General features: G+C 46.6%; 1 protein-coding gene across 32 annotated transcripts in view; it reads right to left on the bottom strand.

Moving 5' to 3' along the window:
• Positions 1-899: 899 nt before the first annotated feature.
• The window catches only part of PPP6R3 (protein phosphatase 6 regulatory subunit 3), a 137,863-nt gene continuing 112,161 nt past the window's right edge, over positions 900-26,601 (bottom strand). For 9 of the 32 annotated variants that reach the window (XM_026482999.4, XM_026483006.4, XM_026483001.4 and 6 more), the window contains 9 exons: positions 24,495-24,592; positions 22,817-22,871; positions 21,336-21,466; positions 15,858-15,979; positions 13,653-13,806; positions 11,948-12,054; positions 10,124-10,274; positions 5,792-5,911; positions 4,835-5,104 (listed from right to left, as the gene is read on the bottom strand). In XM_026482999.4, coding sequence (XP_026338784.1) covers positions 4,999-5,104; positions 5,792-5,911; positions 10,124-10,274; positions 11,948-12,054; positions 13,653-13,806; positions 15,858-15,979; positions 21,336-21,466; positions 22,817-22,871; positions 24,495-24,592 — 1,044 coding nt within the window. In that variant the 3' untranslated portion in view covers positions 4,835-4,998. Of the gene's footprint in view, positions 2,414-4,834; positions 5,105-5,791; positions 5,912-10,123; positions 10,275-11,947; positions 12,055-13,652; positions 13,807-15,857; positions 15,980-21,335; positions 21,467-22,816; positions 22,872-24,494; positions 24,593-26,601 lie in introns of those variants that run through there. The other 23 variants (XM_026483004.4, XM_026483010.4, XM_048217609.2 and 20 more) reach the window with 5 other exon arrangements.

Genomic DNA, 26,601 nt, shown 5'->3' with positions numbered 1-26,601 from the left:
AGGAGGGCACGTGATGTAATGAGCAGGGGGTGTTATATGCAACTGATGAATCACTAACATCTACCTCTGAAACTAATAATACATTATGTTAAACTGAATTTGAATTAAAAAAACAGTAAAAAAAAAATCAACGGTGCCCCCACACACCTTGTCTGGTTATTAAAGCCCAAGCAAGGTACAAGAGATTTCTAGAAACAAAGAATCAGGCTTTATTTTTGTTGTAGTTATTTTTAATACAGGTCTGTATTGTAGACATCAGTTGGTCTTGCAATTCAGTATGGCCGATACACAGAAACTAGAGACTAAAAGAGAGTGTACTTGCTCCTGGCCCTGGGGCTGGCACCTGTAAGACTTTCTTCTTTCCATCCTCGTGTCCTTTCCCTGCCACGTAACGTGAGCTAACCAAAACACTACTCCAAAGGGCAACCTCGAGTGCTCGGGCATCAGCAGTAGGTGGGACGACACAGATGCCGTTACCTTGGGTGGGATGGAGAAGCCAACTGAACACAAACGGCGCAGAGGCGGCAAGAGCCATCCCTGCAGCCAAGCCCCGGCGGTGGCCGGCAAGGCTCCACCAGGCGAGACGAGAGCGTACCAGCCGTCCACGGTCCCCAAGGTCCTGGGTCACGGAGTCAGCATCCTTGAGACAAGTGAAAGGAGCCCTGTCCTCTGGCGGCACTAGGTTCCAGAGAACGCGTGAGGAGAGTGTCTTCTGAGAGGAGCTCACAACAGAAAGGGTTCCTGAGGAGGCTCGCCAGGGCCAAGGGAGACACCCCACCATCCGTCCCAGGGCGCACCGCTGACCCCGCTGTCCTTGAGGGCTACGTCTGCCTCGGGAAGCCTCACACAGAATTTCTACACCATTTACAATGGAAAAGTAAATAAGAAATAAGGCATTAAACGTTTGATTTTTTTTTTTATTTCCATATGCAATGTAATGTTTAGGCACGCTGCTTGGGATGCTAGTTCTAAAAAAATCGTTGGCCATTATTCAGAATAACCTTTTGGTTTTAAATACTGGTCAGGACAAACAAATGATGTAAAAATACGTGAATAGTTTTCTATTACAGAAATGAAAACCTGATCTGCATCTAGAAGTGCAAGAGGTGAAGAAATTGAACCCTTTCCCCAGACGATATGGCAATATACGGTATATTGCTTCAGCTGTTTGAGAAGGCCGTGATGAATTTTTATATTGACATAGAAAATTATAAATTACATTGAATTAGTATCCATAATCACTATATATATACACAAACCAGTTCTAAAAAAACCACACTGGTTTAGAATTTACGTGTGGAAACCTCACCAGGTGCAGAGGACCATTACCATGCTCAGGCGCCAGGTTCCGACTTCCGGCTGGTAAGGAGCCTGTGAAACGAACACGCTCTAATCCATGCGCTGCACGAGCGTTCCTCGACTGGCCTGCCTGATACGGTTTAGGTTTGTTAAATACACAAACTGCTCAGAAATGTTCATTGGTGATGCTTGTTAACAAGGTCAATTTTGGTGAATGGGTTAAAAGGCAGAGGAACTACCAAAACAAAACAAAAAACGAAAACAAAAACGAAAAACAAAATAACTCAAACCACAAGCCATGTACACTCCAAATAGTCTAGTGTTTCACCTGTAGGAATAACCATTTCAAGCAAACAAGACTTTAACAGAACATATGGCTTTACAATAACATCAATTTATCAACTAAGTTGCAGCAATAAATACTTAATCTCTACCAATAGACTTAACATTTTTTGATCCGTTTAAAACAATACAGAAAACAGTTACCAATCAAAAACTGGTTATAAAAAGAACACCAAATATTTCTTATTCAAAATCACGTTTGTAAGTTAGAACAACCAAAATAACACTTAGAGGGCATTTCAACCCTACAACTCCTTACCAGCCTGGAGGAGAAATGAATTCAGAATTTTGTACAAGGTGAAAAATGTATGAAAACTGCCTAAGACTTTGGTCACACTAATAATTGTCAAATAGTTATGCTTCAAATACAATAGCTCTGTGTCCTCACTTTTATAAAACTATTCTTACAGCCGTTTTAACTAGAGTATTACTACTATTATTACATGGGCGGCACGATCTTATTTCACAGGCTACCCATTATTTAGAACAATACAATATAAACATACGCAAAAATTCTTGGTATTTGTCAATGTGCAATATTTTTACACTTCTGGATTTCTCTGTACAATGTCTTAGAATCTAGAATATAAAGGTTGCTGGTCCTGATCCCTTGCAGAGTGAGTGCAGCAGTGACGGCTTGGTGGGCTCCAGGTGTAGTCTCCAGAGGCCCCGAGCGGTGGCGGCCTGCGGTCCTCAGTCAGCAGCAGCAGGGGTCACTCATCATACAGGGCCGTTGACAGACGTATCGCCTGGCATGCTTGGCTGGTCAGTCCTGCGGAAGAAGAGATACACATCTTAGGCACTTAAAGCAAAATGAACTTGATTTAGCTCCCTGAGGGTGGGACGTTTGGTTTCTTTTTTTTTTCTTAAAGATTTTATTTATTTGACAGAGAGAGAGAGCCAGCGAGAGAGGGAACATAAGCAGGGGGAGTGGGAGAGGGAGAAGCAGGCTCCCAGCGGAGGAGCCCGTGTGGGGCTCGATCCCAGGACTCCGGGATCACGCCCTGAGCCGAAGGCAGACGCTTAACGACTGAGCCACCCAGGCGCCCCGTTTAGTTCCGTATTGTTTATGCAATGTCTAGCACAAAGCCTGGCACTTGGGAGTTACTTCGTGGAATACTCCACAAACGCATTTATCGAAAACTCCAGGCAATCGAACAGTTTTCTAAGCTTCACCTCAGCTGTGGCCAACAGGCGTTTAGCAAGGGCTGCAGCAGAGCAGAGCTCCATGAAGCTATCCCACCTCAGCGTCTCAGCACAAGTGGAGACTAGGTCAGTGGTTTTTAGACTGTTGCTCCCAGACCTGTCATGAGCCACGTGTTCATTCCCTCCTTTAAACAGCTTTTTATTTGTTCCATGTATTAGAATCTACATAAAATTTCACTTGAAAAGCAGGATTCTTCTAAGAGGGGGGAAAAAAAGGCTTGTAAACAGGACCAGCTCTTGAACGAGGTGTGCACTCTAACGACTGTACTCCGCCAGGCAAGTGTTAGGGTTGAAGTTGGGAGCACAGAAGAGGGAATGCTAGGGGTGCCCGGGTGGCTCAGTCGGTTAAGCCTCTGACTTTTGATTTTGGCTCAGGTCATGATCTCAAGGTCGTGAGATCAAGCCCAGTGTCAGGAGCCAACTTAAGATTCTCTCTCCCTCCCCACCCCCCCGAGTGTGCCCTCCGTCCCTCTCAAAAGAAAGGGGGGGAGGGGAGGGGAGGCTAGATAACAGCATGGTGGCAGATACACAAATTTAACCTTCCTCCCTGAACACGTAAGACAGTCTTGGTGGCGTTCCCACAATTTACAAAGCAGGCTTGGGAAAGGGTGCTTTGAGACGCACTGGGATTTTGCCAGCAGACACACGGGGTACAGATCCCACCATCACCACTCACAAGCTGCCAGGTCTCAAGTCCATTTTCTACCCTCTCCCAGCTCAGCTACTCCCCCTGTGAAAGGGGGGACAACAATCCCCACTAAAGGTGGGTGAGTATGTGACGTGTGCCGAGTGCTTGGCACACTGGCCAGCACAGGCATCGCACGTGCTCGATCCATAGTAGCTGCAACATTAAATTCCGTGGCAGTGCAAGTCGTTCAGTGCAGTAGTGCGCACCTGTCAACCCAAGGGCTCACGATAACCTGGCTGGACAGCAACCACGTGGGGAAGAGCGCATCTGACAAGCCCCAATGGCTCTCTACCTCCCGTACATCGCTCTTAGGATGGGACGCGCTGGACCACTTACCTCCTCCCTGCCATCACAGCAGCTCAATGTCACCTTCTGAGAGGCCCTCCTCCACCGCCCCATCTAAGTGGGACTTCTGATCTCCCATGCAGCTGTCCCGGTCCTTCAGCAGCACCTTTCTACACGTGTGATCCTACTGCTTTCCCCCCAGGCCTAGACCACACTGGCTGCCACACTCCCGTGTGTTGGATGGAGGAAGGACAGACGGATGAACGCGTGGACACAAGTGACGCCCTTGTCTTTGTTCACTGGCCCGGGGTCCCCCCACCACCTCAGTCCAGCAGATTGAAAGGCAGGGCTCTGCACACCAGACATCTCTAGGCGGGTAGAAGAGCAAGCAGGTTCTCCCAAAGCAAGCAATTCTGCCCTCCAGGGAGCCAAGGAAATGATCCCAGAGCATCCTATATCATTTATGTCCGAGAAACAAAGAGACTCCTGAAGCAGCTCCGAGCTGGAACAGACTTGGATTGCCCTGCCTTCTAAGCAGCTCTCAATATAAAGGAACTTTGTAGGTAGAAATTAGGGAGATGACATAACTGGCTAGGAATAAGATCCAAGGTATTTCCAAAATACCTTGGAAAAATATCCACGGAAAACCCCAGGTGAAAAAGGTGACTTGCCCAGGACACTGTGAAGTATACCTGGGGCTGGATCCCTTAATGCTGCCGTGTCACCATGCCTCCCCCTCCCGAAGCCTTCACTAGAGCCAACACACTCAAATAGTTCTTATAATTAATTTGTTTTATACGCCAATTTTTTTTTTTCAATCATGGAAGCAAACCCCTCATTCTGGCTGTAATTCCCAAGAGAGAAACAAAAGCAGGGTTTGCTCCACTACAGAGATTTGCCAACCAGTGAACAGAGTGCGCCCCCTGCTGGTTCCCACTGGTCACATCACCCCTAAAGTGACAAAGATTTTGGGTGTGGGGGTCTGGTGAGGGGGAAAGTACAACTTCTCTGAAATGGCTTTAAAGGTTACTTTATTCCTTATGGAAGGAATGTACAAACTTAGATATATATAACAAAAAAGGTAACTCTGGGAAGTGCTGAGCAAAGTTCCTTGTGGTCCAAGGGCAAATCCTCATCTTCTGGTGCGAGCTCTGGAGCAATCGGAGGCCGCCCTTGCTCTACCTGCGAGGCCGTGCGTACGGGCCGGGGCGCCGGCCCTCGGCGGCTGAGGCTTTGGCTTGGCCTATCCCTTCAGACCACTGGCTCAGTCTAAGCAATAGGTGACTAGAAAGAAAACATCACATTCCAAATCACTCAGCTCTGGCAGTGGGGTTTTCACACTTAATCAAGACAAACATTGTGCACACACAAAACTATACAGGGAATCATCTAAGAGTTAAGAATATTTAGCTACATCTATAAAAGGGTCTCCAGGAAGGCCCTCCCCGTGTGTCACACATGCATGATTATGGGAAAAAGGGTACCAGGGGTTGCTTGTGGCTGGTGATCCCATGGACCCCGTGAGAACTTGGCTGCAACTGCCTAGGGACCTCAATCCCAGAGGGGCTCAGTATCAGCCTCAACTTAGCACCTCCTCAAAAACAAAAACCAAACCAAACCAAACCAACGCATGCAGGGGAAGGTATGCCGGCATTGGAAATCCTTCCTTTCCAATGAGTAATTTCTTAAAGAGCCAGTAATGTTACTGAACCTCCAAAGAGCAGTCCGTTTCCGGCTTTTGGGGTAAGGAAGTAAACTGTTCTGAGTTCTTGGCTCAGGGACCCTGCCTAGACGTGGCCTGAAAAAATGCTCCTGTGCTTAGGAAGTCCCTGAACGCCTGAGGGCACCTGTAAGGACCCCTCCCATCTCCCCGCTCCCCAGCCCTGGATGCCAACTTCCCTCCCAGCTCCCGGGAGACAACAGCCACAGCCGGAGTAGGGCCTGGGCAGATCTGAGGAAGTGGGGAGTTACCTCTGCTCTGGGCTACTGCTGGGGGGCCGGGGGCCCGCAGACTTCGCCTCTGCTGTCTCAGGGCTCTCCTCCACATCTTTACAAGCAGCATCTTGAGAGGTAGACAGTTTTCCTTCCTCACTGCAGTAAAGAGGAGGACAGGCGGCGTTAAGACATCCCAGGTGGCGGCCCCCGTGGAGGATGAAGGCACATGCAAATGACCCTGGAAGTCATGGTGGCCATGGAGTAAAGCCCGGGGGCCGAGCATGCTCAGGGGAGGGGCCACGGGGACCACAGACAGTGACTGGGAAATCACGAAAGGAAAGGATCACGCACGAGAGGGAACCAAAGGAGGGACAATGTAATGCAGCTGGTGTCTGATAAAGAATGGCCCGCATTACTGTACATACCGATAGGATTTCAACACTCTGAAGCCAAGTGCGCAAAATAGAAAAAGAAATGTACAAGAGTTTCAGAATACTCCTACAAATGAGGAATGTGGGGGGGACTATGTCCACGACTGCACATAAGCAGAACAGCAGACTCGGTGGAGGTGTCAAATGAACCTGTTCGAAGGAATGAGTCTTTAGTTAAGGCATTTTGCTCTCAGGGCCCAGCCCAGCATTCAACAGTCAGCAGGAGAGACCCCTATCAGCTTGCTGCTCCTGTCGCAGGGGCAGGGTACCAGGGCCTGCACCAGCACGGAGCTCCTCGAGCTGCCCCCTGACAGTGCATGAGAAGTACAGACATCGTGAAGGAAGAGAGCCAAGAACGTTGGCCAGAAGAGGTGAGAATGGACCCTAAGGGGGCAAACAAAATACAGGAAGGGTTATCTCCGCCTTTGATGGCTCCTGGCAGAGAAAGACAAGCTGCAAACGCTTTTGATTGTTTGCGGGCTGTACAAGTAGACTGTTATCTGTCCTGTCTGCACTTCCCATTTTGACACCATGGAGGCAGCGCTAGAACCAGCTAAAGGGCAGCTGGAGGTTCCCTCTGGGAAGGGCCATCATTCTCAGAGCGGAGTCCCGTCCTGGATTTGCTTACAAAAAAACTAACTTTAAGATGATTTCTTGGGTGGCTTTTAAATGGGTCTAGGCAATTTATAAGGAGGAAACTGAACCAAAGTCTAAAGATTTGTTGACAACCCAAGTCACCTGGTTCCTTACTCCTCTTTATCCCCAATCTCCACTCCTTCCCCGTGAAAGCATCTACCCTGACGTGCTTCCTACGTGTTACTTTCATTCTTAGAAAATAAACGGTGGCTCTGAATTGCACACCTCATTGTATTTATCTCTGTAACTCAGCACAGTTTGGAAGATCCATGTTTCTGGTGTTGATGGCACAGCGCCCCATGGCGTGAGCCTCCCCACTCCACCAGCTCGTCACGTGACTACTCTTTCTGGGGCTGCTTTTACCGGCACTTTTTTCTCTCTAGATATGTGGGTCTAATTATTTAGGAATTATCTTAAGTTTGATGTACTTTATGACTGGTACTTTGCCTTTTATTATGCATTCTAGTTGCTTATTACTGATGCGGAGAAAGGCTACTGATGTTTAAGGCTACTGCTGTTACCCAGCAGCTTTGCTGAACTCTTACTAGTTACAAAAGTTGGCTACTGCCTTGGTGGTAGGCGATCATTATTATCACTTCCTATCTGATCTTCACCTACACTGTTTTCCTCTCCTCGGAACGTTGCCCAGGACTGTCTAGACGGTGCCAGTGACAACGGACAGCCTTATTTGTTCCTTACCTTAAAGCGACAGCATCTGCAACTTCCTCATTAAGTGTAAGCTCTGCTTTAGTATTTTCGTATTTAACTTTTGCAAGTTAAGGAAATTCATTTCTGTTCCTGTTTTGCTCAGCTTTGTGTGTGTGTGTTTTTAAGATTTTATTTTTACTTACTTGAGAGAGATCATGACCTGAGCGGAAACCAAGAGTTGGACGCTTAGCTGACTGAGCCACCCAGCTGCTCCTGTTGTGCTCAGCTTTAATCACATGCGGGTATGGAACTTTATCAAAGTGTTTTCAAAAACCTCAAATGATTTCCCCTCAGTCTGTTAACCTATTATAAATGACACTTTTCTTGATGGTCCACGGAAAACCCTAACTTATCATTATGAATTATTTTTAATAGGATACCGTATTCGGTTAGCAAATATTTTCTACAGCATTTCTGCATTTAGTTTTGCTTGTAAGTGATAAGAGCTAATTGTTTTCTGTAATCATCCTTATCTGATTTTGGAATTAAGATTTCTCGGCCTCATAAAAAGATCCAGCAGGCTTTGCACTTTTTCTACTTTCTGCAACAACTGAGGTAGGAATGAGCAGACGAAAGTGCATGAAACAGCATCGAATCATTATGCATCCAGCACATCCTATGTACTTGTAAAGCTGGCCCGCTCTGGAGCTGCTTTGCTCCCTGTTTCCCGCCACAGATAATGGCTTGCGTGTGTCCTTTGTCCATTTAAAACCTACTAATCAGCTTGACTTTTTCTTGTTGATATTAGGTTTTTCTTAGATCCTGCTCCTGAATCTTCCTTTGCAGGTAATGGTGGGTCTTTTCATTTTGTCATTTAGAAGACCAAAAATTAAATTCATCAACATTTTCCTTTATGGTTTGGCTTTTTTATGGTTAAAAAACCTTCAGCCTCCAAATTACAAAGATACGCTCTCATGTTTTCTTCTCAAAGCTGTAGTTTTGCCTTTCATATTTATGTCGAGACAGATTTAATTTTATTTTTCCCTGACGTGGGTAATCGCTACTCCTCAGTCCACTCTTTCCTCACCGACCTTAACGCCACTCCCACACGCCGAGCTCCTGGAAGTGCGGGGTTTACCTGCACAGCACACCCACAAGGAGATCTCACCTATGACGCCTCCCTCCCTTCCTTCTTCAAAATGACCCTGGTTATTTCTGGCTCTTTGGTTTTCTTTTTGAATATCACCACCAGCCTCTTAATCACGAAAAGCTCCACCGCGATTTTGATTAGAAATGCATTCATTGTATACATTCGTTTGTTACAAAATGCCGAAGATATCCTCTCATTAACAAACACGACATACTTCTCTTTACTTAGGTCTTTACTATGCCTTTTGAACTTACAGACAAGGCTTATTAACATTTTAGTTTAAAAGGGGGAGCATCTAGCACACGTCCTACTGGTTCACAGGATGCACTTGCTAAACTTCCCTAGTTATTCTGATGCCTGTTCATGGATCTGTTTGGAATTCTTGTGTAGAAAATAATAATCTACAAACAAGCAAGAACCATTTCAGTCTTTCAAATCTTTATGCCTTCTCTTTATTTTTATTTATGCAGCACTGGCTAGGACTGCCAGCCCCGTGCTGAAGAAGAGCGGCAGAGGCCGCAGGCCCGCCCCATGTCCCGGTGTGTCTTGGAGGGGCATATTTCTCAGGCCAGGTGGTGAAGAATCAAGTTCCCTAGAGATTTTCAGAACACTCCTTTAGCAGTTTCAAGGATCTACTTTCTATTCCTCAACTGCCAAAAAGTCGTGAATGGCTTTAATTTTCATCAAATGTTCCTCTCCAACTACCTAAGGTCCAAATGGTCCTTATGGGTCTGTCAATCACCCTCAGTGCGCTTCACCGGGTCACCCTATCCTTACCCACACCGACACGTCCTCCGTCATGACTCAGGAACACCCTGCTGGATTCGGTTGGCTAGCTTTTAACTTTGTGGAGTCTTGTGCATATGTGCCGCCATGGGGAATCCGCGCTCCCGTTCTGCGCTGCCTGTATTTTGCAGGGACCTCACCACGAGGTGGGCCGCACCCCTACTGCTCCGCAGGGCTCTGCAGGGCACGGAGACGCAGCCTTGGGCGCCGACCCCGCCGCAGCCCCAGCTCTGCCACAAGTGCCGTTGCTGCTCTTTCACTTTTATGTTCCTAGTTTCCAGTAGGATTCCTTTTTTGATCCATGAATTTACAAGTGAGGTTCATTTCCAAACGGACTGTTCAAGCTATCATTCTGCTGAATTCTACTAAGCGCATTATGTCTGGAGAAGACGCTGTGCAGGGCACCGACCCTCTGGTTTTGATGGGCCAGTTTCTACTCAGCTACAGACGTGTCCATTTTTTATTCTCCTGTATTCTGAACCCACTAGACTTAATCTACAGTCTTCTGAGGACTAGAAGAGAGGGGAAAGGCACTCAGGGACCCCAAACTCTCCCAGTCTTCATGCAGATTCATGGGGCGAAACAGAGGCTAAAATGATGTCAGGCTAATGTCCGAACCCACATCTGAATCAAATTAAAGATGCCAACACTTGAGGTGTTCCCCCGCCCCCCGCCCCCAACGACCTGAAGCTGCCGGCAGGATCTGGCCCTGGTTACCTTTTGAAGACTGCGGTTTCTGTCTTGGCGTCTACAGTGAGGCTGAGCGTTTCCTTCATGCCGCCATTCATCACTGTCTCAGTTACCTTGTCTGCACTTTCTGCGTCCTCCTCTCCGTCAGAGCTGGCTTCCATGGCCACACTGGCTGGTGCTGGGAAAGAACATGCAGTGGACGGTCACACGTACCGCATCAACAACAGGTGTCCCTCACCCTCTGTGGGGACCCACCTACCTGATGTTCCATCTACTGCTTGAAAAAGAGCGAGCCTAGGCCACTTCTTAACGGGCACAGGCTTCTTAAAAATGCCCACACCCCACAGGTTTTCTTCAGCACAGGACCAGCGGGCCCCTCTGGCCTTCCCAGTCCAGTGTCTACCCACTCTTCCAACGTCTCCCAGCCAGCCTTCCTATTCTGGGGGCGTTCCAGTCCACAGCCGAGGGCGCAGTAGGCAGGCAGATATATTCTAGCCTCTGCCCACGTCACCCCACAAGTACTGAGGTTATAGTTTATTCAGGGTACTATTCTCATGCATCTTTTTCCTTTCAGTTGGGTCCCACCTGGGTCCTTTTTTTTTTAAGCTATTTTCTTATGGTTCCTTGTGGATTATTTCTTTGTTCTGTAATAGGGAGCCATATGCTATCCTGGTTATAAAGCTTGGGTTCTGAAGTCACATTCCCTGAATGCAAACCCCAGCCTCACCACTTACTAGCTGTATCATTCTAGGGCAAGGGTTTTCTTTTTTCTTTTTTTTTTTAAAGATTTTATTTATTTATTTGACAGAGATAGAGACAGCCAGCGAGAGAGGGAACACAAGCAGGGGGAGTGGGAGAGGAAGAAGCAGGCTCATAGCGGAGGAGCCCGATGTGGGGCTCGATCCCAGAACGCCGGGATCACGCCCTGAGCCGAAGGCAGACGCTTAACCGCTGTGCCACCCAGGCGCCCCATGGCAAGGGTTTTCTTGTCCATAAAATGAAGTTAACTAAACCCACCTGAAGAACTGAGAGATAAAATGGGGTCATTTACATAAAATGTTTAAAAAAATGACAAATATGACCCATATTAGTGACTTGTTTTATTACCTTTCCTGCCCCTTGGTTCTTGTGCCCCCCCATGTCCCCCTTTTTCTAAGAACTTCCTTCTTTCTCCCCTCCATATACTGATTCCTCACCCCTCTTTCACCAACCTCCCTCTCCCACCCCCCACCTCCCAAACCCCATTCATCAGGCTGAAAAGAGCTCAGGGCCTCTGCAAGGAACAACGTGTGCAGTTTAAACATGACAACCCACTGGATACCCTTGACCATCTCAACTGTTCATAAAGGTGAGAAGAAAATAAACGGCCTTATAGCCTGAAACATGCTGAGACACACACGGGTGCTCCAGCAAAGCAAACTCCAAGGGACAAAAGAACTGAGTACCAGATAGGCTTGAAAACACACACATCTAATTCTGATTTTATTCACACTGGGCACTACAGACTAAGACACTCTTCTTTTCTGGGCCTGTTTCCATTTCTGTACAGTGACAGGACTGAACAACTGGTAACTTAGATCCCTTATGCCTTCCAGAATCACCATGCCTGGTTCTGGAATGAATACACAATTTCTTTTCATCAGTTGCCCTGTGGACCTCAGGCCTACCATCTCAACTCCCTAACTCCTTTGAGTCCTTGAGCCTGAGTGTCAGGACTGGCTTCATAAACGGTTATGTGGACAGAAACAACTTTTCAGATCTAGAAAACTAAGTACACAGTCCAAGCCTGAGCAGCCATCACCTGAGCGGCCAGCAGGCTGTGTTGGCTGGTGTTCTGCTCTCCACACCCACCTTCCGGCTGCGAGGCCAGTGTGGCAACACTGGGAGTCAGAGGGCCCATCGGCTCAGTGCTGGTTTCCATTTCCACCGGAGAATTACTCCTTAAAGAATCTTTCGTACTTTTAGAAAAGAGAAAATTCAGATGTTAGCAATGGCAAACAGCCCTCAGTTACCGTGGTTCACAAAAACCCTTGGAAAGGCAGTTCTGGCCCCGCTGGGGCGACATGAGCACTCGGTCACAGACTCCAGCGACACAGAGGCAGAGCCAGGTGCAGAGGGCTGCTGGCGGTGCGGGTGAGCACGGGCTGGTAAATATCCTGCCACATCAGCAGGACGGGAGCACGGGGTGTCACAGAGGTTTGCAGAAAGGTTCAAAATGCACCAGTCTCTCACCCTCCCCCTTGTCACCAGGTTCCCAGGGCTAGGACAGCGGGGGCTGATGGTGTGCGCCATCAACTGTATCTGCGGGACCGATCTTACGAAAATCCCTACTCACACTGAGCCTGGCTGTCTGAGGGCTTGAATGATACTTAACGAGAAAACATGACCTGTGCACAAGGGTTAAAGGGAAGCGAGCTGCTTCAACAACATTCCCACTAACCAAGGGCTTGTATCCCCTAGTTACAAAAGACAGAAGAAAGCGAGAGGTGAAAACTCGACTGTCCAGTGCTAGAGTCGAGTCCGTGAAATAATCTGCAATACTTTGGAAACATTTCCCACAAATCTCACTGTCGCCCCTGCACTACAGCTTCCTACTATCCCTAGAACTGCCATAAAGCCATGTGGGTTTTAGCCAGCTCTCTGGTTTGCTGAAGACAGTAACCATGAGCTCCTAACAGTCTGTGCTCCTGGCTTGCCAGTGATTGGTTAAAAACACTACTTGTCAGAGCAGGGAGAGCAACAAATGGGGTGGTGGAGACAAATAAAACAATGTTTAGCAAATCAAACTAAGCCTAGGAAGACAAGAAATCCATGGCTACTACTCAAATGTTGGCGATATTATTCAGGAAAATTATAAAATGCCAGGTCGCCGTCATCAAGAATTCTACCAACAGTAAGATGGACAGCCATCCCTGCCAGGTGATAGCGCCAGACTAGCTCCAAGTGAAATACAAGTTCACAGTAGCTGTTAAATTCACGATACATTCTGCATTTTCTGTAACGCTCCCGAGAGGTGCCTGTCAGTTCTTGGCTCCACCTCATTTCTATTCTCCTCAATCCTGTTTTGTTTCGTTTTTTTAAAGATTTTATTTATTCATTTGACAGAGAGAGAGACAGCCAGCGAGAGAGGGAACACAAGCAGGGGAGTGGGAGAGGAAGCAGCAGGCTCCCAGCGGAGGAGCCTGATGCGGGGCTCGATCCCAGTACCCTGGGATCACGCCCTGGGCCAAAGGCAGACACGTGACGACTGAGCCCCCCAGGCGCCCCTCAATCCTGTTTTCTGCTAGCTCGGTGGGGCTAGAGAAGCCCGAGGAGTCGGCACCTCACTACATACCTCCCAGGGCCACACCTTCCCAGACTACTTTCTGCACAGCCTACTGCCTTTCCCAGCTCATCCTGGATAAAAGGAAGGAGGACGGAGACTGGTTTCTTTGTAAATCGTGCTGACCTGTGATCTTGTGTAGGGCACTCCCTTCACTAGGGAGTAAATCAAGGTGACACCCCATCCCCAGTTCGCCTACAGAAAGCTTGAGGGAGCCGGCACACGAGCACTCACCTCAGGGAAGACGTGAACTCTGAGAAAGAGGCCCAGCCTGTCTCCTTGGTCGGCATTGGCTCCTCTGTACTCCAGACATCAGACCCCACAGAATCTAAGGGAGCACCATGGGTCGTCTCCATGGGGACATCAAAGTTGGCTGACCAGTTGGGTGCTAAAAAGAGGGGAGAGATCTCCTTTTGAGAAAACTTCAGAAGTTCAGTGGACTCCAGGATATTTTTCAGAAGACTCGCAGAGGTTAAGGGCTGGGGACAAGGCACTCACATCACTGGTAGGGCAGAGACAGCACAATCACTACTTAGAGGACGACTGGTAACATCTATCCTATTCTAATTTAGGTTTCCTTTAATCCCTTAATTCCCATTTCTAAGACTTTTTTCTCCAATAGAAATATCACACGAGGATGTAAAGCTACATAAAAGAATATGTTAATTTCTTACTTTTGACAAATGTACCAAGATTCTATTAACACGGGGTGGAAGAATGGGTGAAGGAAGGGCACACAGCCGCTCCCTGTACAATCTCTGCAACTTTTCTGTAAATCCAAAGTTATTCCAAAATACAAAGTTCAAAAAAAAAAAAAAAAAGCAGAATGTTGGATATTCAATTGCAATAAACTGGAAACTGTAAATGCTTCCCAATCCAGACATGGCCCTACTTCATACTTTTAATGGCCTCCCCGCAGTCCAGTGTAGTCAGCACAAACAGGAAGACTTCTGGTGACATGAGAAGAAATCCGTATCGGGCTCCACTCACCACCACCCCCAAACCCTCGGAATCTCTGAGGCAGTGTCTTTTTGTATGCTAAAGAGATGACGGGGGCTCTGGATGGTGCTCAGGATGGGGCTGGCTGCCAGGGGAACCAGCCTGTGGTTAGAGGGCTGGAACTTTCAGCTTAACTCCATAGCCCACCCTCCTAGGAGGGAAGAGGGGCAGGAAGTGTACGAAATCACGAGTGGCCAGTGATAAAAAACTCAAACTTCAGGGGTTCAGAGCTTCTGGGCTGGTGAGCAGCAGGTACACCCCAAGCTCCACGGGAACAGAAGACCCTGCGCTTGGGACCCTTCCTGCCCATGTCTGTCTAGTTCTCCCTTCATCTGGCTGCTCACTTCTACCCTGTACAACAGCCTCACCGCGCTAGCTGCCGGCAGAGGTTGGATCTAACCTGCAGGTCTGTTTAAATGTCACCTCCTCAGAGATGTGTCCCTTCAGGTGAACTTAGGCCTCCGTTCACGTGCTCTCACTGCACACCATGCCAGGCTACACAGAACGATTGTCCCAGAGGCTCGCCCCAGAATCTACCACCATCTCTCTGTCCTCGGAAGACTCTGGACTCCTGGACGCAGAGTCTGTGCACCACACCTGGTACACAGCCAGAACCTGACACAGGCATGTAGACTTGAACTGAATTACAGACAGAAAAGCCCGTTTCTTCCTCCTGAAGGCGGTGAGCTAGGGAACCAATGAGAGGAGAGAGGCCAAACTTCTCTTCCGCCATGGCTCTCACTTTCTGAGTCTGTCCCAGGGGGCTGTGCTGGGTTACTGCTAAGGTCCCAGCCAGCTCTGGGGTGGTGAGGCCCACCCGACACCCAGAGCTGGCTTTCAGCCTCCAGAACTGAATGCATGAAGGCCTTCCTGGGGAACAGGAAGCACTGTCAGCCCTGAAGGAAGTCCTGATATCAACCCACAGAAAAATGTACTTGAATTTTCAGAAGTTAACAGGATTTTTTAAAGGACAGTGAATGCAAGTCTTCTTAGCAAGTAGCACGACACAAATAAGCACTGAGCCAGACACGTCTTAGGGTTCCAGGCTTCATAAATCAACTCCGAAGAACCCATTTCAAATGGTTTCAGCTTGAAGCTCTTTCCTCTGGTTTAGTGCATTCCCGACTCCACAAACATAGCCTTTCCTCATCTTCTATAATCTCTGGTCTCTCCCCTGCTGCCAGGCACCCAGAGGCTAGACCCCCCCCACCCCCCACCAGTATGCTGCACCCCTAGCCAGACCCACGCGGCAGGTGTCCACACTGTCAGAGACACCCCATCATCAGAGGCTCCTTCCTTCAGGCCTCATCCTGACACTGACACCTCCAAGGGGACTCAGAAGACTGTGTTTCAACCTAACTCCCAGCCTGCAGATCAGCGTGCATTTTAAAACACGTTTCTAGCACAGTGACTAACACAGATGAAGAGAAGATGACTTACGTTCATTCAAGTCTACCTCCATTTTGTCCTCTGTACTGGCACTACTGGGTTCAAACAAGTCTTGTTTCGCTCCGTCTTCTTCTTCAGAGTCTGTACTTTCTTCACTGTCTGTACTCCCCGAGCTGGGGGGGCGGGGGGGAGACCGAAACAGTTAATGCTGCCTATCAGTTACCAGCTAAATCCAGGACATTCTGAAGCTCATCCAGTAAGAAAAAATCCTATGCACTTCAACTGGCTCATTCCTGCCTTCGTGAGTGTGCCACCTAACCCTCCTCTCAGCTGTCCCCACTGGCCCCCGGCTTTGCGTGGACATGTGGGGCGCACCTACAAACCGCCTTCTAATAGGGCCCAGAGGTATCTCACTGAGGCGCTCACTCGCATTTCCCTCGTAGCCAAGATGCTGAGCGGCTTTCGTGTGCCGATCTACCACCCACACATCTTTTCTGAGGGTCTTTTCACATCTGCAGCACAGTTTAAAACACAGGTTACTGTCTTTAATTCTTATACAGCCCCGAGAGTCCTTCCTGCACCCTCAGGGAAGCCTCATGTCAGGTGCATGATTTGCAAATGTCCTCCCTGAGTCTATGCGCCGTCCTTCCTTCTTACTGGTGTCACGAGCCAAGTTGAAGCGCTTAATTTTGACAAAGTTGAGCTTATGAAACTTTCCTTTCATGCATAATACTTTTGGCGTCCTGTCTCAGAAATCTTTCCCCAAGCCAAGGTCATAAGGATTTTCTAGTGTAAGTTTTATAGGCTGACGCTTCACATTTAGGTTTCAGATCCATCTGGAATCCATGCGTACATATGCCGAGAGGTATGGACTGTGCTCATTTATTTTGCATACAGATGTTCACCTGTTCCAGAACTGTTTGTTCAAAAGACAAGACTATCCTTCCTCCACGGAACTGCTTTTGCACCTGCATCGAACTCAGCTGTCTCTACCCCTACTTATTTATACTCTTTTCCGTCCCCCGACCCACTTTGTCTTACAGATCACACCGTCTCAGTTACTCTGTTCTGCGATCAGGCACTGTCGGTCTCCTAAGTCCGTTCTTCATGAAGCTTGTTTTCGCTCTCCTAGCTCCTCTGCATTTTCATTTAAATTTAAGTACCAGCTTGTCGACAGTTACTAAAAAACCTATTATCATTTTACTTGAGACTGTACCGATTCTAGATCAACCTGGGGAGAGAACTGGCATGTTAACAATATTGAGTTCCAAATCATAAACATTTATCAATTCTTGATTTCTCTCAGCTGCCTTGTAATTTTCAGCGTCCAAGTCTTACACATCTTACCAGATTTATCCTTACATATTTAATATTTTGACACTACTATGAATAGGCTTATTTAGTAACTTGATTATATAGACCTAGTACCACGCAATCATGCCAAACCTACTTAATTATTCTAATAATCTTTTCGTAGATTCCAAGAACAAATTTTCTACATTGACAATAACTGTTGTCTGTGAATAAAGATAATTTTTACCCTTTCCTTTCCAACCTAGATAGCTTTTATTTCTTTTCTTGGCTTATTGCACTAGTGAGAGGCCCCAGCAACAATCCTGCAAAGCTGTCGTAAGAGCAGACATCTTTTGTCTTGTTCCTGATCTTTGGGGGGAAATCATTCCGTTTCTACCATGTTGCCAGCTATAGGTTTATTGTAGAAGCTTTATCAGGTAGAAGAAAGTCTCTTCGGTCTCTAGTTTGCTAAGAATTCTTATCAGGTATAGATGCTGGATTCAGCCACAGGCTCACTGATTGATTTTCAAATATTAAACCAACTCAGCATTTCTTTTTTAAGATTTTATTTATTTTATTTGACAGACAGAGACAGCAAGAGAGGGAACACAAGCAAGGGGAGTGTGAGAGGGAGAAGCAGTCTTCCTGCTGAGCGGGGAGCCCGGTGCGGGACTCGATCCCATCCTGGGATCATGACCTGAGCCGAAGGCAGACGCTTAATGGCTGAGCCACCCAGGCGCCCCCAACTCAGTATTTTTGGAATACACCCTCCTTGGTCATGATGTATTACTGCTGCATTTATTTCCTAAAACCTTTAAAGGAGTTTCTGCATCCACATTATGAGAATGACTCCGTCACTTTTCTTGTCATGTCAGCTTTCGTTATCAGGTCACACTGATGTGGTCTCACAGAATGACATGGGTACTATTCCTTCCTTTTCCATTTTTTAGTAGCTTTTATAAAGCTGGTCTAATTCCTGAAATGTTTGGTAGAATTCACCGGAGAAGCCGTCTGGGCCTGGAGTTTTTGTGTGTATGTGGGAAGTGTGAAACTAACAATTTCACTTCTTTAATAGACGCAGGACTATTTGGGTTATCTTTGTTTGTTTGAGCTTTGGTAGCCTGTGTCTTTCAAAGATCGTCTAAGTTGTTAGATTGATTGGCGCAGAGTTGTTTACAATATTCCCTTTTTGTTCTTTTAGTACCAGCACTGATGCTGCCTGGCTCGTTCCTGGCACAAGCCGCTCCTTTTTCTCCTGACCCTTCTGCCCAGAGGTGCATCAACTTCCTCAATCTTCTCCAAGAACAGCTTCTGACTGCAGCACTTCCTCCCTGTGCTTCTGCTTGCCCTTCATTCTGGTTTCTTAAGGTGGAAGCTAAGGTCATTGGTTTGAGAAGTTTCTACTTTTAATATAAACAGTATGAAAAGGAGAAAAGGACACTTTAAATACAATCCCCTCCCCCCAATTTCTTCTGTAACTCACGTGTTATTTAGTTTCCATGTATTTGGAGGTTTTCTAGAGATCTGTTACTGATTTCTAATTTAACTCCATTGGGGTCAGAGAACATACTTTGTAGAACTTGAAATCTTTGGAATTTACTGAGAGGGGCTTTAGGGCCCAAATACGACCTCTCGTGTACACCTGGAAACAGTGCCTGTCGTGCTGCTGTTGGGGGGAGTGCTTGGCAAACGTCTAGCAGTGTCACGACAGTTGACAGTATTACGTGTTCTGCATCTTTGCTGACTTCCGCCCATTATACATCACCGGAGGACGAGCACTGCAGTACAGGACTAGGACTGTGGATCTGTCTGCTTCTCTTGCAGTTTCCTCAGCTTCCGCTCCATGTATTCTGAAGCTCTGTTATTAGGTACGTAGGCATTTTGAACTGTTACGTCTTCCTAAGGACCTGACCCTGTTATGACCCTTTCTTTACCCCTTTCCTGAAATCCACTTTATTATTATTAAATAGGTAGGCACTCTACCTTTTAACCAGTTTGTGTCTTCATATTTCAACTATTTCTCAGAGGCAGCATATGTCAGACCTGATTTTTTATCCAATCTGACAATCTCTTCATTTTAACTGGGGTTTGGGGATCGCTTATTTAACAGTATTCAATGATTCCTGATGCGGCTGCCTAGCTTTAAAGCTAGTTGTCTTCTGTGTGTCCCGGCTGCCTTTTATTTTTTTGCTCTCTTTCAGGTATTTATTTTTGATTTAATTTCCTTTGTTGGTTTATTAACTATAATTTCTTGTTCTGTCGCTGAGTTGTTTTAGAGTATACTATGTATCTGTCACTCACCACAGTCTATTTTCAAGTGACACCACAGACCAAACTAGAAACCCAAATGCCAATCGGCAGGCAAACGAACAAAGTCACCCCTTCAGTGGGTAGTACACCCATTCAACAGACCACTACTCAACCACAGAAAAGAATGAACGACTGATATATCACCCAACACGAATGACTCTCCAAATAATGTTGGATGGAAGAAGCAACGTCAGGCAGGTAATGTGCAATTTGGTTTATATAAAACTTTAGGAAAAAAACTACTCATCATTTTAAAGGAACAAAAAGCAGATGGAGGGAAGGCAATATAAAAGGGCAGGAGGAAACTTTTGTGGGTGATGGTAAGTTCATGATCTTGACTGAGATGATGGTTTCATGGATGTATTCATGGATATTCATATATCCAAACTTAGCACACTGTATAATTTAAATAAATACAATTTATTATATGTCAATGATCCCTCAACAGAGCTGTTAAAAAATAATAAAAAGTTGCCTTTTCTCATCATCCTGTGTTCCTCCTGGGGATCAACTGTCACGTCCTCCAGGTACTGTCTTCACCACCCTACTTCTCCACACTCTCACAAACAGTGCCCCACTGGGCAGTACTGGACTGCTGCAATAACGCGTGAGGACAGGCTGTCCCAAGAGCATAGATGGCAGTAGGCAATGGCCATTTAGTGAATTCATTCAACATGAGGACCAAATGTCATAGCAAATGGTGACAACAAGTCTGACTAGAGCTTTATCTTTTAAAAAAACAAAAACAAAAACAAAACAAAAACGCCATGAAGATATTTGTCTCTTGCTCCCTGGTCCTAGAGCTCCAGCTACCTTGTGATTACAAACCCAGCATGCAGAAGATGGAAAAGCGGGCATAAAAAAAAGAAGCTAGGCTTAGTGACCTTCAACAGCTATGGATTATGAGACAAATGCACCTTCCCTGGTTCGAGCCACAGCTGGGTCTTCTGTAACCTAAAGCAAGAAGCCTTCCTAGAACACACGACATAACCGCTGGTCACACAGAGAACAGGCAGGTGTTGCTGGCATGCTCTGACAGCAAGAGGAATAAATGGCTAGGAGACAGGGGCCGGGAGTGAGTCTGACTTTTCAGTGTATATTCTGTTTTCTCTGAATTGTATGCCATGCAGAAACATTACTTACTAAAAATAAATGAAATAAAAATGAAGGTTCAGTTGCTATTAACTCGACTATGAAGATTCCGGTAATGGATACTCAGATAACAAGAACTCCCTGTGTACTGAAGCAAATATATTTAGGTTTTTGGGCTAGAGTAACTTCAACAAATTAGAGAGGCAGAAAAAAAACAACAAGACAACTGGACTGATTCCAAAGGGTCCCCACTGACAGGACTCTCTCTCCCCAAGTTAGATTAACTTTTAGAAACAACTTTTTCTCTTTCTTGGGGAAACTTCAGTCTTTCACAGGAAACAATACGTAGCTCAGCTGCTGCCACTGTTCCTGGGAAGGGAACACCTACTCAGAGCACTTTACACTACGCTGCGCAGCAACGCCTTCCGTTCAGAAGAGGCTGTGTCAGGACGCTTTACGAACTATGTCTAAACACTTCCAGCATTTTCAAGTTCATCACCTTGACTCATCCACACCCTGTCACACTGCAGACAGGAGTACTGGTACCACCTCACATCAGTTAAGGGCATTTCCCTCTCTTTGTAAGGAGGTTCCACACCCAGTGCAGAGCCCAATGTGGGGCTTGAACTCACAACCGTGAGATCAAGACCTGAGCTGAGATCAAGAGTGCTGAACTGACTGAGCCACCCAGGTACCCCAACAAGGGCATTTCTGATCATGACAAAAGCACTGGTTTCTAGGTCACATGTATTTATTTGCACAGGATACAGTGTATGTCTCCTAACCATCAGCTCCTTTATGCGCTGGGTATTACTGCTGCTCTGACCGACTCACCTGGACCGTCTCTGGGATTCTGGTGTAAAGGCAACGTGCTTTTCTTCCCAGATGTCTTCCTCATCAGAGCCACCATCATCAAACTGCTGTATTCTCTCCTTACAACATGCTTCAAACAAAGCAATATTTCCCTAAATAAAAACGAGAGAGAGAGAAAGAACAAAACAAACTTAAAAATCAAGTTATTTTCTCCAAAAGTTACCAATATAAATTGTGTTTTTCATTTTTTTTAAGAAAGATTTATTCGAGAGAGAGAGTGTGCACGTGCACGAGCAGGGGGAGGGGCAGAGGGAGAGGGACAGAATCTCAGGCAGACTCTCCACTGAGCGTGAAACCTAATGTGGGGCTTGATCTCACGACCTTGAAATCATGACCTGAGCCGAAATCAAGTCAGATGTTTAACTAACTGAGCTATCCAGGTGCCCCCCTCATTTCCTTTCAAAGAAAGTGCCTATCATATACACCAAAATAAAATGTAAAAACATCTAATGTCAGCTTTTGTGTAACAACAGAAAGTTCCCCCAAAAAGAATGGATTCAAAACTTCAAAGCAGTTCCCCCAAAAGACTGGATTCAAAAGGCCCATAGGAGCCTACCCTGTCATCACAGACTCCCTCTCATCCGGTAAAGCACTGGGTTACTTCCGAGAGCTTCCCTGCCTCACCACCTGAGATGCAGTCCCACCTCTGCCCTCACAGGAAAGCAACTACATCTCCTCTCCTTTAAGCAGTCTGGCTCAGCAGTGATGAGTGTCAACAGTACAATCAGCAGTTTCCACCTTATCACACCAGCAAATAAACCAGTGGTCTCTTATGTTAATCAACATAAAAATCAAGACTGTGCCGGGGCGCCTGGGTGGCTCAGTCGTTAAGCGTCTGCCTTCGGCTCAGGTCATGATCCCAGAGTCCTGGGATGAGCCCCACATCCAGCTCCCTGCTCAGCGGGAAGCCTGGAGAACCTCTCCCACTCCCCCTGCTGGTGTTCCCTCTCTTGCTGTGTCTCTTTCTGTCAAATAAATAAATAAAAACTTAAAAAAAAAAAAAAAGACTGTGCCCATTCAAATGACACTAATCCCACATCACCTGCTAATGGGGCTGACCTGGTGTCTAAACCCTGCCTGGGGCTGACAAGCTGGCCCTGATCTAGCCCAAATTTCTGCCCCGGTGACATACAGCTGAAGTAAAAGGCGGCTGCCTGGACCCAAACTGCAGTCTTTGAAGCTATTTGTCTACACTGCAATCACCAGTGGCCCCAGTTTTCTCAGCCCTGCCACATCTTAAACCACGCTTGAAAACTCACACCCACAAGGAACACGCAGGCCATGTGAGTGGGTGAAGTAATACCAGCCTAAGATGAAGTTTCCTGGAGCAGAGAGGGTCCCAGCGCATGTGGCAGCCATACTCACACTCTGACAGATCCCAGCTCCCCCTTGTCCACCCCTCATATACCTTGTTGCTCGGGAGACAAAACATTAATACTTACACTTTCATTTGTATTCAGAGTAAAGTTGATGTCTGATACCCGATCAAAAGAAACACTGTAAAGAAAACATAAGTATAGGAATAGTTAATTACCTATAGACTGACAGAAACTATTCATGAAACTTTCTAAATGTAAAAATATTCACATTATCATTAAAATCTCCACAGGAAAAATAAGAACAAAAACCTGCTTGCATTAAATGATGTTTCTTCCCTTGGTGTTAAGGAGCTCATACAGGGTGGAAAGGAAGGCAGGGAGGCCTTGTAAGACAGAATAAACACACCCTCTAAGCCTTCCTATAAAAGACTTAATAAACATCCACGGTAACAACCATAGTTCCCTGGGCCATACTTACTTGGCCAAGACATAGGCTATGTGCAAAGAAGAAACAAGTCAAATCATGAAAAAGTACCCAAGAGCTGCCAGACACCGAGCTTTCCTCCAGGGATGGCCAAACTCATACACAGAATAGACATCCCCTAAATCCTGTAACATGGCATAAACAGGAAGAAAGGAGGGGTAAAAACTCCTAGCCTGTGAAATGTAACTTTTTGAGTAAGTCTAATTCTTACAAGATCTGTTTCTAATCAATCATTATTCCAAGCACCCAATATAAATTTGTATTAAAGAGATAGATTCCTAACTAGTAACACTTACTGAGAGTGGAGACAGGGGAGTGTGGAGATGCCAGCGGGGAGCCTGCGTGCTCTGCCGTGAGCGCCCCAGGGGTACAGACGCAAACACCATGTGGACAGTCCTTGCTCTATTTGGATCTGAAAGAGCTGATCCTTAGGGCAGCCGCCAGCCTTTAACCCTTGCTCTGCTTACAGTGAGGCCTCCACCCTCGGCGCTCACACAGCATGTCTCATGGTACAATCGGAGCTTCTCACATGCTAGAAACTGCCACTGGTGACAAGACAGCAGCACCGGCCGGCGTTAAACCACGAGCTAGGAGCCACCCAATGCCGGGTGCTGATGAGCACATCAGGCAGTGCCCCGTGACGCTTAGCTCTGTTCCCCATGAGCTCAAATACCCCCTCGGATATATTTTATTTATAAATACCTCTCCTTTCCTGAGGCCAGATGCTACACCATTTGTTTTCATTTCCGTGGATCACCCACACATTTTTTATTCATTAATTTGGTACAGTACCAATCACTGCCATCTCGCTGCTCCCCTTCCCTGCCTGCAGGACGAGCGGCCTGCCTGCCTTCCAAACAGCCAACTCTATCTTACGGTGAGTCAACCAGAGAAGGCACACATGGTGAGCTGCTCCCACCATGACAGAATGCCGGCTGCTGATGGGAACGACCTGGGCCTGCTCCAGCCCACGAACTACAGCAGGGACTTGCTACTCTAGGTCACACTATCCAGCGCGACAACGGAAGGGGGCAGAGCAGCGATTCCAGCTCCCAAGAGAAGCTCAGTGTAAAGAACAAGAAGCTTCTGAGCGAGGCCATGCCCAGCAGCAGCTCCTCTTCGTGGGAGTGACACTCTCACCCCGCTTGTCCTCTGGGTGCTTCCGGGCACAACAGGCCAGAATTACAGGGACACCTTGGAGGACAGGCTCCTCTCAACACACAAATGTGGCAGAGTCCCCAGAGCCCAGGAGAATCACAGCATGTCTCACAAAAAAGCAGGAGTGCACGAGAGAGGGCAACAGGAGGATATACTCACTTGCCAATGTCATCTTGATCTGCAAACTTCTCATCGTTGAAGCCAAACTGGTCAATAAAATTGGACGTCATTTGTTGCATCTGATAATCAGAAAAGGCCTGGCAGCCCCAGGACCAGTGACAGTGATATAATGATTCTAATGACATTCTACATACTATTTGCCCATTTGTGTTCCAGAAACCATCTTATTTATTATAGCCTTAGGGCTTAAAAAGTTGGTGTGTTTTTCTAAGGAAAAAATCAAATAATTTCAGACACAAATTGCCCAAAAAAGGAAATGTTCGGACTTTGGCCCACAAGTCATTCTAACGCACGTGTCACTATAAGGAATGTTAAGTGACCACTCTGTCCTCTACTGTGAATTATCTTTAGAGAGAGGTCTGGGTTAAGTCTTGTTCAAAGAGGTGATCAAGTGACATATGACAGTCTGAAATTATAAGATGTTTCTATCACCTCTGGACACAACCAACCTTAACCTAAGATCCAGTAAGTGGTGACCACCCGACCTCCCTCCGCCTCTCCCACCCCCCGTCCACTACGGTAACATCGCGCCAGAGGTAAAACAACGCATCATCACAGTCACCAGCCTGCAACACAATGTTCAGAGACACCTCAATTTCTTAAAAAAAGACTTCAGTCTCAGAGGCTGGGAAGAGTATGAAAGTAGCTTCTATCCTACCTACCTTAGGGAGAGAGGACAAAGTTTTAACACTGATCCAACATCACTCTGAAAAACCTACAACTGTAAGCTCCACAGAGGAATCCGTTCTGTCTCCTACACCATTTCTAGAGAGCACCAGGCTCACCTGGGTTTCTTAGGTGAGGAATGGGGGAATGTTAAAATGGACTTCACAAAAATGTTAATCTTCTGATTTAAAAACAAGCAGGCCCAGCGGAGCAAGAGAAATCTGCGAATGTGTTGTACGCTCTCAGTCAGGAGTGAAGGACAATGACGATAAGCGCCACTCCTCGTTCCACCCCAAACAATTAATAACGGAGGCAAGTAACGATGTACATGCTGTCTCGTGGACAGAGCTCTGGACAGATGAGAAAGCTCTTTCCTGCAGGTGAGCCCCATCCAAGGGGCATGAACAGTAGCTGGTGGCTGACCTAGAGACATCACACCCGAGGCTACGTGCCGGGACGGAGGCAGCTACCACTGAGAGAAAGCGAATCCTCCTCCGTTCTCCTTCTGAGCAGAGCCCACAGATCCCACCCTGCAAACATCGGCTGCAAAAATGCCTCTACCGTTAATTCCTGATTACTCATTCTGGTGGCAGGGAATTATGGCATGGATAATCCAAACTGAAGATGATTAAAAAATAAACCTTATATTTGGCTTTGGAAGGCATCTCTTCCTTAGGTCTGAAAAAAGAGGTATCTAGCTTACCGAGAACCTAAAACCTCACTTTTGTTCTAACTCAAGAGCCCCACAGCCCCTCTACTCACTCACACACTTCCATGCCATCCCCTTTCCTGCCCACAGAGGTGACACTGTCTGAACATGGGGGCCAGGGGGCCAGCCTCACAGAAGCGTACTTGGTAAGGCACGCCAAGGCTGAGCCAGGGGAGTGTGGCTGGAGAGAGAAGGGCAGGGACACGTTCTGCCAGGCAGAGCTGAGTCTTGGACATATGAATGAAAAATATAATATGCAGCACTCATATTCATAAAAACCAACAAGAAGCCAATTCAAAAAAAGAAAGAAAGAAGCCAGTTACTCTGAATTGCATCTTTATCTTTTATAAGGTAAAATGGGATATGTGCCACCTTCAAAGCCGTGCTCAAGAATCATGAAATCATTCTTCCGAGCAAGCGGCATAAGCCGGGCTCTGAGTTTATTTACAAATTAGAAACATGGTCACACAAGGGAAAAGGTCCCTCCCCAGTTGTTTTGTTTGAGTTTCTCTTTTTTTTTTTCCCCTTTAATCTTTCTGTGACACTGGTGTTTATGTTATGAATCTTTTTGGGTACAAAAGGAAAGAAATGTTCCCAAAAGTGTTTCTTTAAATGCTTCATAAAGAGCGTGCAAACACTAAATATATTATAAATGTATATATGTGAATATACATACATGTGTACAAATATACATACGTATGTACACACATA

This window comes from Ursus arctos, unplaced genomic scaffold (assembly GCF_023065955.2).
Source record: "Ursus arctos isolate Adak ecotype North America unplaced genomic scaffold, UrsArc2.0 scaffold_23, whole genome shotgun sequence".
NCBI lineage: Eukaryota > Metazoa > Chordata > Mammalia > Carnivora > Ursidae > Ursus > Ursus arctos.
Note: the sequence above shows the minus strand (reverse complement) of the source record. Positions and strands in the feature narration are given on the sequence as shown.